General features: G+C 36.1%; 1 protein-coding gene across 7 annotated transcripts; it reads left to right on the top strand.

The window, feature by feature from the left end:
- Window positions 1–1,643: 1,643 nt before the first annotated feature.
- Window positions 1,644–11,255, top strand: LOC116267526 (uncharacterized). Of its 7 annotated transcripts, none has more exons than XR_007572075.1 (10): window positions 1,644–1,920; window positions 2,088–2,166; window positions 3,883–4,032; window positions 7,253–7,341; window positions 9,002–9,134; window positions 9,544–9,618; window positions 9,737–9,858; window positions 9,942–10,022; window positions 10,832–10,891; window positions 10,994–11,039. XR_007572075.1 is itself a non-coding variant. In XM_031649298.2 (10 exons), the coding sequence occupies exons 3-10, from the start codon at window positions 3,919–3,921 to the stop codon at window positions 11,129–11,131; spliced, it is 807 nt and encodes a 268-aa protein (XP_031505158.1). In that variant the 5' UTR covers window positions 1,646–1,920; window positions 2,088–2,166; window positions 3,901–3,918; the 3' UTR covers window positions 11,132–11,255. The 7 variants fall into 7 exon arrangements, 6 of the variants coding, with proteins under 6 accessions (XP_031505158.1, XP_031505159.1, XP_031505160.1 ...); XM_031649298.2 differs by having other exon boundaries at window positions 1,646–1,920; window positions 3,901–4,032; window positions 9,942–10,017; window positions 10,994–11,255; XM_031649299.2 differs by having other exon boundaries at window positions 1,646–1,959; window positions 3,901–4,032; window positions 9,942–10,017; window positions 10,994–11,255.
- Window positions 11,256–12,665: the final 1,410 nt, after the last annotated feature.

Raw genomic sequence — 12,665 nt, 5'->3', positions numbered from 1 at the left:
CTATAAGCTGTCTTTAATTAAGAATTGACTTGGTGTACGATATCAAACCGTTTTTCTTTTATCACAACAGCTGTTGGAGTAAAGGATCCCAAGAGGAGCATTATGTTGTGATGCAAATTGTTACGTTAGAAAATGAAATAAAATAAGCACAATAAGCTATGATGAGGAGGGAAATTAGAGAGTGAAAAAGATAATTAAATATATATACCACCGAAAATAATGTGGCATTTGGACAGAAGCAAGCTTAAGAGAAATTCAAAAGTAGTATTGAAATTCTCATAGACAGCAGATACATGGCGAAAATTTCCTAGCATATCGTGACATTCAGTTTATGATCATATATGAGATGAGTATGTGAAATACAAAACTGATGAGAATACTCACCAATAGAGTCCGAAACTCTCCCATGGGCCATAAGCTTTGATTCACTATCGAGTTAGGTCCCACAAGGAAGCTGACCCACATATTAAATTTGCTGGCAACTAAGAACAGAAACCATCTATCATTTTTTTTCAGTCACTTTTAAATAAATAAAAAACTCACATATAGAGAAAAAACTCATAATTTGCAGTACATTGACAGGATTTAGCCACTCGAAGAAGGACCCTTTCCTCCCTAAGCCCTTCCCAGAGTCCAGAGCTGCTTGGGGGTCAGGATGATTTAGAACGATGAAAGTCTCCTTCATGCCTCCTTGTTTATTAAGAATATACCAGGTTTTATTGTTTCCATACAGTATGAGCTCATCTCTTGTAAAAGGTAAAGATGTCTCCCAATTCATGTGCTACTGCAAAAGAAAGGGCGATCGCCATTGGAACTAAGGAAATCGGTTCAACATGTTTTGAATTCTTCTATAGCTAAACGTGAGGCGCAGGTTATTTACCAATTTATATGGGCAAGAGCGTTCGGTGGGTGTAAAGAACTTGACTTCTTTTAGAGTCCTAACTTCTCCTCCACAAATCAAGAGGTAGTTGGGCGTTCACGTTCTTAATGAACAAGCAAACATAATTATATAATTCAACATTTAAAAGGTTTTCTCGTATTCATTTTTTATTTTATGGACCATTTTTATATGTGGTTTTTATTCTGTGTATCTATTGGCTGTTTTCACCCTTTTATTGAGTGTTTTTCCAATAGTTTACATCAGTGTTGCTGCCTAGGTGCAGTAAATGTGTTAAATAAAGAGAGAAAATGGAGATGAACCAATCTTGTTCAAATAGTCTCCGAGCAATTATATCTTATTGTCCTTCTTGGAGGACCATGTATTAAAGCTTGGAAATGACCAAAATGTCTCTATTGATTAAATCAAAGACTTCTCCTTAGAAGGGCCAAAAAGAAATAAAAAAAAGTTTTATTTCGAAAATTACAATAATACCCTTTAAAAAAACCTTCCCATCCATCCCAACAAGTAATATGTCATTGCCCTTAACAAGAAGAGGATATATTATGAGATAAGAAATTGCCAAAATACCTCTATCAATTAAATTGAAAACCTTTCCTTATAAAGGTAAAAGTGGAGTTAAAATAATTTCTATATAGAACTACAATAATGCCCCTGCAAACAAAAAAAAATCCTTTCATGTTAGCTACATAACATGCTCTCTTGTCTCGGTCATTCCGGCTGGCGATAAGATCATATAAGAAGGATCGAATTTGTCTTGAAGTGCGAATGTGAGGCATGAAGCTGTTAGTCAGTCGTCCTATAAAATCCCGGAAAAAGTAAAAAGTGGGTGAATAACCAATTCCAACAAATTCGTTGGTAGAACTTGTTGGGTAGTCCATTGTGTCAAATAACGTACCATTAATGTGTGAGAGAGAGAGCTGAAGGTTGAAATCTGCACAGGGATGATTCTGCACTAAGAAAGGGGTACAGATACAATGCAAGCGCATACTTCCGCAAGTATCAACTGACTCATACCAAAGGTAACAGACTCTCGCGCCCCTTCTACATGCTTTCATCCGGTATGGTGAGCAAATTGGTATTTCTTTTTTATTCTTCTTCTTGTTGTGGTTCTTGTTCTTGCCATGGAATCTCCTATGACGCCACCGGCGGGATCTTTCTTGGTTCTGACTTTTGCTGCACTCATTAGGTCGCCTCTATTTCGGAGTGGTTGGCTTTGAGGGCACTTCTTTTTGCTGGTTTTCTGAAATTGGGTGTTGATTAAAGAGGTGTGTTGCATTTCTTGAGATGGTCCGGAATGGTTTTCTGTTTGTAGAACCATTTGCCTTTCCTTGTTTATAGCACTGTAACACTTCTCTGCGAAATTGTTTCTCGTTAGGCCTCCGTATGAGTTTCTCTACTTGTTTGCTTGGTTTCAATTTGGTTTTGGTTTCTCTTCTGATCTTATGGCCTCTTTTGTCCTTCGTATTTCGAGTTCTTTTCATGTCTTTTTGATATGATGGTTCTAGTTGTACTGGTGATCTTTATATCGTAGAAACTGGAAATTCAGGGGAGTTATCATGTCAGGAATGCTCAATGCCAACACTTTACTTTTCGACTATCTACCAGATTTCAAGCTGGAGGGTTATCATGTGTTTATTGAGGTTAATGTGCATATACAAGTTTCGTGTTTGGTCTCGATCTATTTTTTCACTTGTAAGCAAGGACAAGCTTTCCTCTTCTTTGTGCTGGTGAAATATGTAGCACGACACGACATTGTGTTTAGATCAACTGCTGTCGTTTGTCTGTTCAAGATTGTGCATCACTAAGTTTTCTGCGATGAGATCAACTACCATTGTTTGTATTCAAGATTGGACAGCAGAAGTTTTTTTCTAATCGGTTCAACTACCATTTGGCATATATTAAGGATGTCATTTAGCTATTTGTTCATCTTTTGCATAATCAGCTATTCATCCTTCTAAGTTCCTGGTGCTGTGCTAGATAGAGCTATGTTCTCATCTGTTTCATTGTGTTAGATATAGCTCTATCATTGTCTGTTCCATTGTGTTATTAAGCGTTTGATGAGAAATACATAATGAGAAATAGTATAGATCAGACTGTTGTCCCTAAAAATTTATTTTGTTAGGCTTACTTTGGAGTCATATTCAGATCCCTTCAGCAGGACACTGTGTTATGCAAACATTTAAATTTTAAAGTCCATTTTATTTTCTGTCAGGTTCAGTCTCCACGCTAGGTAAACACTTACACTATGTCAATATGTCATATATATGTCCATGTCTTCACACCTAAGTTTTTTGAAACATTCCCCATGCCAATGTCCATAGCTGCAACCCCACCCACACCATGACATAAGTTTGAAACAATCTCAAGTTGGACATCCTTAAATAAGAATATAAGATTAACTTACGGATTTACTCATGCTTTTCACCTTTTTAAAAAGTACAAGAGTTTTCTTGAGACAATTTTTTGGACAGGAGCAGCTATCAAGTATATTGCTCAAAACTCTGAATCAACACTTTAAAGTATATTGCACATAGGATGAATCAACACTTTAAAATGAACTGTACTTTATGAATTTTCACACAATTTTCACCTTTTTAAAAAGTATAAAGAGTTGTCTTCAGACAATTTATGTACGTTATTAATAGTACTTTAGACAAAAGCAGCTATTGGTTATACTGTTCAAAACCCTCAATCAACAATTTAAAGTAAGTTGTACATGGGATGAATGGTCAATAAACAATTTCATATGAACTTAGGTTTGACTCAATTTTATGAAGCCAGCTGTTGTTGAATTCCGCCCTGAAGTAATGAACTTTTTCTCATGAAGTAGCAGTTTTACTTTGATTTTTTTCTGTCATTCAGCACTCAGCCGGTTTTTACAGGCCCAGGATGGTTTACATTCTGTCTTAGAATGACATAATTTTATTTTCTGCATTGCAATGTCTCAATTGTAGTTATACTGATCTGATCTATGGATCAAGAAATGTATGACGATGCAGGTATCTAAAACTGCAGTCATGGCTATCAAGGCTTACCAACACCAAGCAAAGTTGCTGTTTAATGATTATTTACTGGCAGATCCTTTTATTCCATATACATCAGTTATTGGTGGAGTCCTCTTATGCAAACTGGTAACCATCTGTCAAGGTTTTCATTTAACTGGAACTGTAAGATGATGCACAATTGTTTATTTGTTATAAATTATATGATTATGTTTTTCTAGGATTCTAATGTTATTCCTCAATTAAAAGTCAAACATCTGCGGGACTCCCTTCCCATTGGACTGGCTGATGGGTACCTGTAAAGCATAGACCGTTCCTTATTATGCTCATTTTGTTTTTAACATTTTTTCTGATTTCATAGAGGACATTAACTTGAGACATCTTGATCTTCATAGTTTAAACTTGTGTCCTTTCCACACAATGTCATGGTGTCTCACGATTGGTGGGTAGTTTCTGATTAAGATGAATTGATGAAATAATCTCCTTGGTTGAAGATATCGGCTACCTGCTGATTTTGGAAAATTGGAGGCAAGTAGCTTATATATTTGGGCAAGATGGTGTTTTTAACTTTTTATGCATATATATGTATTGTTCAATGAAATAATTTACATATATTTCATCGATTTTCATTTTTTTGTTCTTTATTTCTAATTATCTGCTGCTCCAGGCAGCAGTGAGCTAGCCCATTGCTGGGGCAGCTTTTCCTCTACTATTCATCCTTGTGAGGTTTTCCTCTTTTTCTTCCTTTGTGGTTATTCTATCATTCAATAAGAGATTTTCAGTTTTGTGCCTTAGCGTGGAGCTGCAGACCATGTTTTTGTGCTCTGTGTTCTTTGTGCTCTTTATGCCTTGTGTTTTGGCACAATAACTTGCCTTATACCTGTTTGGACATTTTTTGGCCATCTTCACAGTTTTATGGTGTCAATTTTAAGAGGAAGGGTTTCTGATTGTATAAACTTTTCCATGCTTTGCCATTTTGACATGGATGTCATGTCCAGAATTAATAATCATGAATGTTGTGCTGCTTAATTGGATCCTTTGTCTGTGTATCTTTCCCTTGTTTTATGTTCTTTCTTATCCTTTGTCATCTAAATATAATTCTATTCAAAAAATGAATTATCTTATATCAGAGAACTTGGCATCATATATTTGTTGTAAATTTGATCATTTATGAAGCTTTTATAGCTTCAGAGTCCAGCCTTTATGATGATGGCTGAAAATGCTATCATTATCTTGAATGCTTGTGCTTACTTAGATTATAAACAACAATCCCCCTGCATTGTGAAAATATCTTATGTTATGGGCATTTCAAAGCCAGCTGATAATACTGCAAAGTGCAAACTAGCAAAGGTATTTCAATATTTTGAAAATATTACCGAAAGCAACAATATTGTAATATTCTACTGAGAAATTTCCAGTACTCTTTAAGGTACCGGTGTTTCAGACAATGTAGTCTTTCTAGTTTTTGAATATGTGATTCTTCCTTTTGTTATTTTTTCACATTTTAAAAGGTTGTCTACTTTTAAGTACTTTTAAAAGAAAATTACTAGGGAATCTACAAATGTAATAAATAGGCCTGTGGGGTCTTCTTTTAATTTTTCGTTTTCTTTACAACTATCTTATCAACTACTTATACTTTACAAATAACTCTTATTATCTACTTATTTTTTCTTTTACTTTACAAATAACTCTTCTTAACTACTTGGTGTATCATAGCAAATCTTTTTCTTGGCTAACTGGTTTGTACTATGTTAACCAATATTCATTTCCTTCTTAAATGGTCAACATTGTAGGGTTTTTTTTTTTTTTTTCTCGAAAGTAGATCAAGCATTGACAATTCTTTGTTGTGTGTTCGTGTGCATGCACATGAAAATCTGTGCATGTGTATGCATGTAAATGTAGGAAAAAATTGTTGTTGGACATAGATGTGATACTTAGAAAGCCAGGTGTCAAAAATCCAGGTACAAGAATAATTGTTAGTCTTACTTTTCTGATCGTTTATATTAAAATGGCTAATCCAGTGACTGCTTCTACAAGGATTTTGTGCACCTGGCTGGGTGGATTGGCTTCAAATCCTCCAAGTTAACGGAGGTTTAGAGTTCAATTCCCAGGGGATGCATCCTTTTCTGGAAGGTCAAAGCAGTGGAGAGAATTTCTTGATAGGCAAGGGAGTTAACCCTGGGGATTCACACTGTAGGAACAGAGCATGACAGATATACATGACTTGCCGCGTCTGACATATCTAAAAAGAAAAATATAGAGTTTTCCTTGTTCAATGGAAAAAAGAGAAAAAGTTCCTCCCTCATCACTTATGTTTCCATACATTAGAATGAGATAAATGTTTTTTTATTGTTGTCTCAAGCACTTGTCAGACTGCCCTGACATTCTCAATGTTAGAAAGAAGAAACTAATTTTGCAAAACGTAATTGACTTTTTGAATTATGCACTTTGATTGTGGATTGGGTTCTTTGGTAGCCATACATGTATCTAGTTCTAATCAAGACTCCTGGTGCTGGTTATGCTTCTATGGTAGCCTAAGTTGCATAATGTTAAGCATTGTGTCAAAAAATGGAAAGTATCTCCTTGGAAAATCTAACATGGAGTAACTTAAGATTTTAGCTAAACTTGTCAGTGTAAATTGAGGAAATTAGTTCCATAGGACACAGCTATTGGATGCGGCCGTGATAATTTTTTTATAAATGGAGCAGTGTTTGCTGCCACTTAGATAGGGAAAATTTTACTGGTACCATATTCAATGTTTTGAGTATATTTCTTTGCATTTTGGTATTTGAATATTTCCTTTTAGTTAATGATGTCTACTATATTTGTCGGTTGGATGATTCTGTTGTAAGACAAATGAGAACATGATTTAGGATTCTAGGGTATCTCACATGGGTGCTGGAAATAGTCTGCCACACTCAGTGCAGGCTTGTGTGCACGCCTGTTGCTCTGTGGGTGTATCTGTCAATAATTGATGGGTATTATACTTAAATACTCTAATTCAAATGCATATATTCTATTTTTTTAAGCATCTTTACATATATATATATATATATATATATATATATATAAGAACACTTTCTCTGCCCACACCCATGTTTCTTAAGGATAGCAGACCCGCATTTAGCACCACACTTGTGATGTAGGACCTAGGACTTCGACTAGGTACAAAGATGTTCCTGGCCTTATACTTTCAGTGTGTAACTAACCTTTCTAATTCGACTGAATATAACAGGGCTAGTTCCTCTGGCATTTCAGACATCAAAGTTGTTACTTTGTGTTCCGTATTTTTACTGGTTTCAGTTATTTCATCTTGTGTGTTAACTGCTTACTGGATTTCTATCCTCAGATCTATGACCTTTCACAGTTTACAACCTTGTGGTATTACAAGGGTTATGCTGGTCTAATGAAAATACAACGTGCCGAATGGGGCAACAGGTACTCTTGAAGTTTTCTTCTTCTCTATCTTCAACTCTCATGTTTGACTGATCTCTTCTCTGTTCATGCTGAATAAAATACTGCTTATTTCTTCCAACTTGGTGCAAAGATACATTAGAAACACCAAAATAGGGTATTCATTTTCCTATACAGTTTGGTGAGGTATCTAATATGACAAGAGTACCTTTTAAAGATTTGACTTTGACTTATAAATCAAGTGAATCTTGACTAATTTAGCTCTATCAGAGATAAAAAAAAATGGAAAAGGAGAACTCTTGGTTTTTCACATCCAGTAAAATCCATCCATCAGAAACATGCATACAGGCATATAAGGTTTGAAGCGTATACATCAGAATTTTTAGGACCCTCCAGTTTGTCCTCCATTTATTTTTTTCAGTTTTCAGTCAATCTTTATCTAATTTTCTCAATGCTCATTTATCAGAAACAATTGATCAAACTGGTTTCAGGATGTTGAATATTTTATTACAAAGTTCGCATTCAATCTATTCTTTTTTCCATCACATTTCTAGCTGTGAAAGCTCTGCAAAGGACAAGCAAAAATTCTTGAACACCGGGTGGCCAAAAAAGATGGCTTGGACATCTTATTGGTTGTCCAGTTCTCACTTCCTACAAAAATATTCAGACTAGAATGAAGAAAAAAAAGCAACTTTGTAGTTAAAGGAGATGTGGAAATCCACTTAGCCACCTTGATTATTAATAGTTGATACCCATCCAGGCATGGGAAATAACACAGTCATCCTTTTTGTGATGTTTTTAACCCTCTTTTTTCCCCTTTTGTTTTGGCTTTTACATCTCTCTCTCTCTCTCTCTCTCTCTCTCTCACTCGCTATCTATCTATCTATCTGCCAGCTTGTGTTAGTGATGAAGAGGAGGGGGGTGGGGGGGGGGGGGGGCTTCTCCTGGACCAGATATATTTTTTTTCTACCCCTTCCAACTTTCTTTGTATTCACATCTTCTACTTATTCCTGTCTCAGTCCTGCCGCATGTTGCTGGATGGATACAAATTAAAAATTTATTGTTAAAAAATAGTTGCCACAAGAACATAGCAATGGTTTATGGTGCAGCAACAGTTCATTGTGCTTTTGGCAATGTTTTATGTTACTTTCAGTGATAGGTTTTCATTTTTAGTCATCCAGCAACATCAAACATATTTGAATTTTATATATATATAGGTTATTAGATTCCTCTGCAATTCATCCATATTGTTCTCTCGCACATGCAGCCTGATTTAATATGAGAGAGAGAGATAGTTTATTATATTTTTTTTCTTGTCTGTACCTAAGTGATATATAGCAAACAAACCATTTATAGTTTCAAATTCAAATTTGTCAAGTGTTCTTTTGAAAATGTGTTTTTAAGTCTAGACTTACTGCTTTCGTTGGAAATAAGATTCCTTGACACCACATATCACTACTTAATAGGTTTTGGGTCTTCTCATTTGGTTCGTGGAAAGGTTTAGTGAAACTAGTTCAATGTTAAGCTAGATGTATATCTCTTGTATGCACATAGATGATCTTAAAGGCCTACCATTTGCTGTGGTTGTGCCTCACCAAAATTAATGTCAATGAAAGGCATGCACGATTGCTTGTGTACACATATGTTTTATCAGTTCATTCTTTCTTAATGGAATACTTTTCAGGTGCATTTCAACTGCTCATGCTATTTTTATCTCTGGTATGGCCTTGTACCTCGTGTTTCTCTCAGATGTATTCTCTGACAGTGATGGTCCCATCACATTCAAAAGCTCCTCCCTTTCTACTTTTGCTTTGGGGGTAAGCCTTCATTCTTTTTCCATTTGGAGCCCATGTGAACTCTGAATACTTAGTCTACCAAACTCAGATGCTCTATCTGTGCTCTCTGCTGGGATTCATGTCTGATGAAGTGATGTATTTGTTCTTATAGCTAGAATGTGAAGGCAACGTATGACTAATTACTTCATTTTATATGCTTATGCTTCAGAGACTTTCATGTCTGATGAAGTGATGTATTTGTTCTTATAGCTAGAATGTGAAGGCAACGTATGACTAATTACTTCATTTTATATGCTTATGCTTCAGAGACTTTGAGCTAGCTTTTGTTGCCATAACTTTCCTTTGAAAAAAAAAAAAGAAAAATCTATGCATCTTGTATTGGTTAAATCATCTTGCAGTGTAAGAATTTTGTACTGTCCTACTCCTGCAGATATCAGTTGGCTACTTCATCAGTGACTTGGGAATGATAGCTTGGTCGTATCCTTCTCTTGGTGGATTGGAGTATGTGAGTGCATGAATTTGTTTTTGCTGATTTACTTGATTTTCGGGTGTCTTTTTTATGCATTGAAGGTGTAAAGCTTTATGAATAAATGTTTGATGAGAACTTGCCATTCAATGTTCAGATTGTACATCATTTGCTCTCTGTGGTTGCGGTAGCTTACTCTATGTTGTCAGGAGAAGGCCAAGTATATACCTTCATGGTTCTTATCTCCGAAATAACAACTCCATGTGTAAATATGAGATGGTAATGTTGATGAAATATAGCATAATCCTATAGGCCTGTTTTTATGGTCCTTGAGCTTGACAAGCTTCCATTTCATTGTGAAGGTTTCTTGACACGGCAGGTATGAAAATGTCCAGGCTTTACCTGCTAAATGGGGTTGTATTGTTCTTCGGATGGCTGGTAAGGAAAGTTGGATGTTTCTTTCTCGCTGATTTTATCTGTCTGCGTATTTCTCCAACTGTTGCTTCTCAGACTCTCAGATGTATTTGTCTGCTAGTACATATAGCCATTTCCAATATTGTAAATGATTCATTTTCTAGGATGGCAAAAGGTAATACCTACAATCGACAAATATATTATTGCTTATAAATGAGTCCACTATTGTTGTGCAGGACAAAATTAGTACATAAACGTTAATTAACTGTAGAATATGCCAAACACTACCACCAGGAGGGTACCTTGCAGCAGCACCATAATGAGTGCCACAAACTCGCAAGTGCGTGCATACATGCAGTCTTATACCATATACTGTTTGGCTCCATATCATCACGGCCATTTGGTTGTTTCTGAGGTCAAGTAGACTTATGGTTCCATGGTTTATGTAGTGGAATGTATTGTATAGATCGTATGAAGGTGGGAAGCTGCAGCTTTCTACAACTTAGTCACATAAATTTGCAGTACACTTTTAGAGGTGCTTTAGGTAAATGTGCGGCAGAGTTGCTTGGTGTTTATTTTCCTTAAAGTGGTTGCTAGTTTGAGTACAACATGCTTGTTTAGCCATTCCCTTCTAGCAATCCATCCTTCCAGAAAGTCATGCAAGGTTCTTGGCTTTAGAGAGTAGATCAGAGGGTGCTTATGTTACCCAATGTTAAACAAAACATTTTGGAATGACAATCCCATTCAAATGCTTACTCTTCATAAAATCATTTAACCATTCCCTCATACGGCAGCAGCTCTCCATTTGGATTTAACATAAATGAATATAATTATGCAGATAGCTCGAATTCTCTTGTTTGGATACATATACCACCATGTTTATTTGCACTATTATCAGGTAACAACTCTTATGCCCATTGAGAATTAACGCTAGCATTATCTTTTTTTTTTGCTTTTTTGCTTTTCTGCCGTTGTTGATCAAGCTATTTGTCATTGACAGGTCAAGCAGATGTTTTTCTTTGGTTTCTTTCTGGTATTTGTAGTTCCTTTTGCCCTGGCTGTCATGAACCTCATGTGGTTTGGGAAGATACTAAAAGGCCTGAAGAAGATACTGGCAAAGAGACAGCAAACCGATTAATGCATGTACTTTCCGCTGCTTACCTATTTTTATCTTGCCCTCTTGTATAGTCACTCCCCTCGCACCATTTGTAGAGGCTGGAATCGAGACAACAGAAGAAAGCATTATAGCTTGTCTGGTAGTATTTTGCTTTGCTCTCTCTCTCTGTCTCTGCTCCCTCTTCTATGTCTCTCTCTCTCATATCCAGTGCATGGGACGCATGTACACACATGTAATTGTATGTGTGTGTTTTTGTGCTCCAATGCACCAAAGATGTTCCAGTCACTGGGTTTTAGAAATGAATACTCTGCTGGTCAGAAACTGAAGCTTGCGGACTACATGGGAGATTCGCCGTTTTGGGTTAACTTTAGATTTGCTAATCAATGGGTTGAAGCTCAGGCAAAGGTAGAGTCGTCCTAGGCAAGGGGTTGAACATAGGTGAGCCGTGGCGTAGGCTTAATGAATGAATCAATGGATCAAAAAGCAGCACGAGGTAACATGTGAGCCTTGAGCTCGTCAATCAGTTTGACTTCAGTAACGGTTTTATGTTTGATTGATGTATCCAGCATGAACTAGCCAGTGCATATTAAGCGAGACAAAGGTCTGAACTTGTCATGAGGTGCACAAAGTATCGGTCTTGAGTTAGTAGGATTGATTGGGTAGTCAATTGACGAATTTGGTTGCCTCAGTCCTTAGACTTCAAGCCCTGTTAAAAGGTTAATCTTTTTATTATCAAAATTTTGATGTTAGAGTCGTTCATTTTCTGGTCATTAATAAAAACATTATTATATTGAAATATGATATCTATACATGTTTCGCATCAAGTCACTCTAAGATCCCATCGATAAAGTTAGATTGCAAAATGTGCTTGAATATTTGATTTTTGTTTCTTACCTAAGTGGTCTGACATTTACCTTATACATGTGTGTGTGTGCATATTATATGTATATGATTTCTTTAACATTTTTCAAATACTTAATACTTTGACAGGCTTTATAAAAGTCACTTTGACAGGCTTAATACTGAAGATACTTTATGCTATACAAAGACGTTTAGAGTTTCATTTGTAGTCGGTTTTTTAGTCCAACAACTGGAGTTGAAGATGATAATGATGATCCAACAACTGGAAAGAAGACTAGAATTAATTTTTAACTATTGGGCAACAACCGAAAAGATAATACAGTGCAGCGGCTTTATTTAAGAACTTATGCAACATACATAGTACACCTAAGACCTCTTATTTTTTATTGAGTGCACAAGAGGACTATATCTTCATTTAGTTTTCCTTTCAAACTCTTATGACATTAAATTTTTGGAAGAACACCAAACCCCGAGGCACCAAAGGTCCAAAACAGTCCTGAACCAATAGGGGTAGGGAAGGAAGCATCAGCCTTCAAACAAAAAAGTAAACAATAAATGCACTTAAAAAGGACCATCTTAAGCATCGTAGAAAGAACATACCCATGGAATACTTGCCTCGGTGGTCACTTTTCTCTTCTCTATTAGATCCATCAGCATCCTTTCCAAGAAAGGGCCGCAACCATACTATAATTGC

This window comes from Nymphaea colorata, chromosome 14 (assembly GCF_008831285.2).
Source record: "Nymphaea colorata isolate Beijing-Zhang1983 chromosome 14, ASM883128v2, whole genome shotgun sequence".
Taxonomy (NCBI): Eukaryota; Viridiplantae; Streptophyta; class Magnoliopsida; order Nymphaeales; family Nymphaeaceae; genus Nymphaea; species Nymphaea colorata.
Note: the sequence above shows the minus strand (reverse complement) of the source record. Positions and strands in the feature narration are given on the sequence as shown.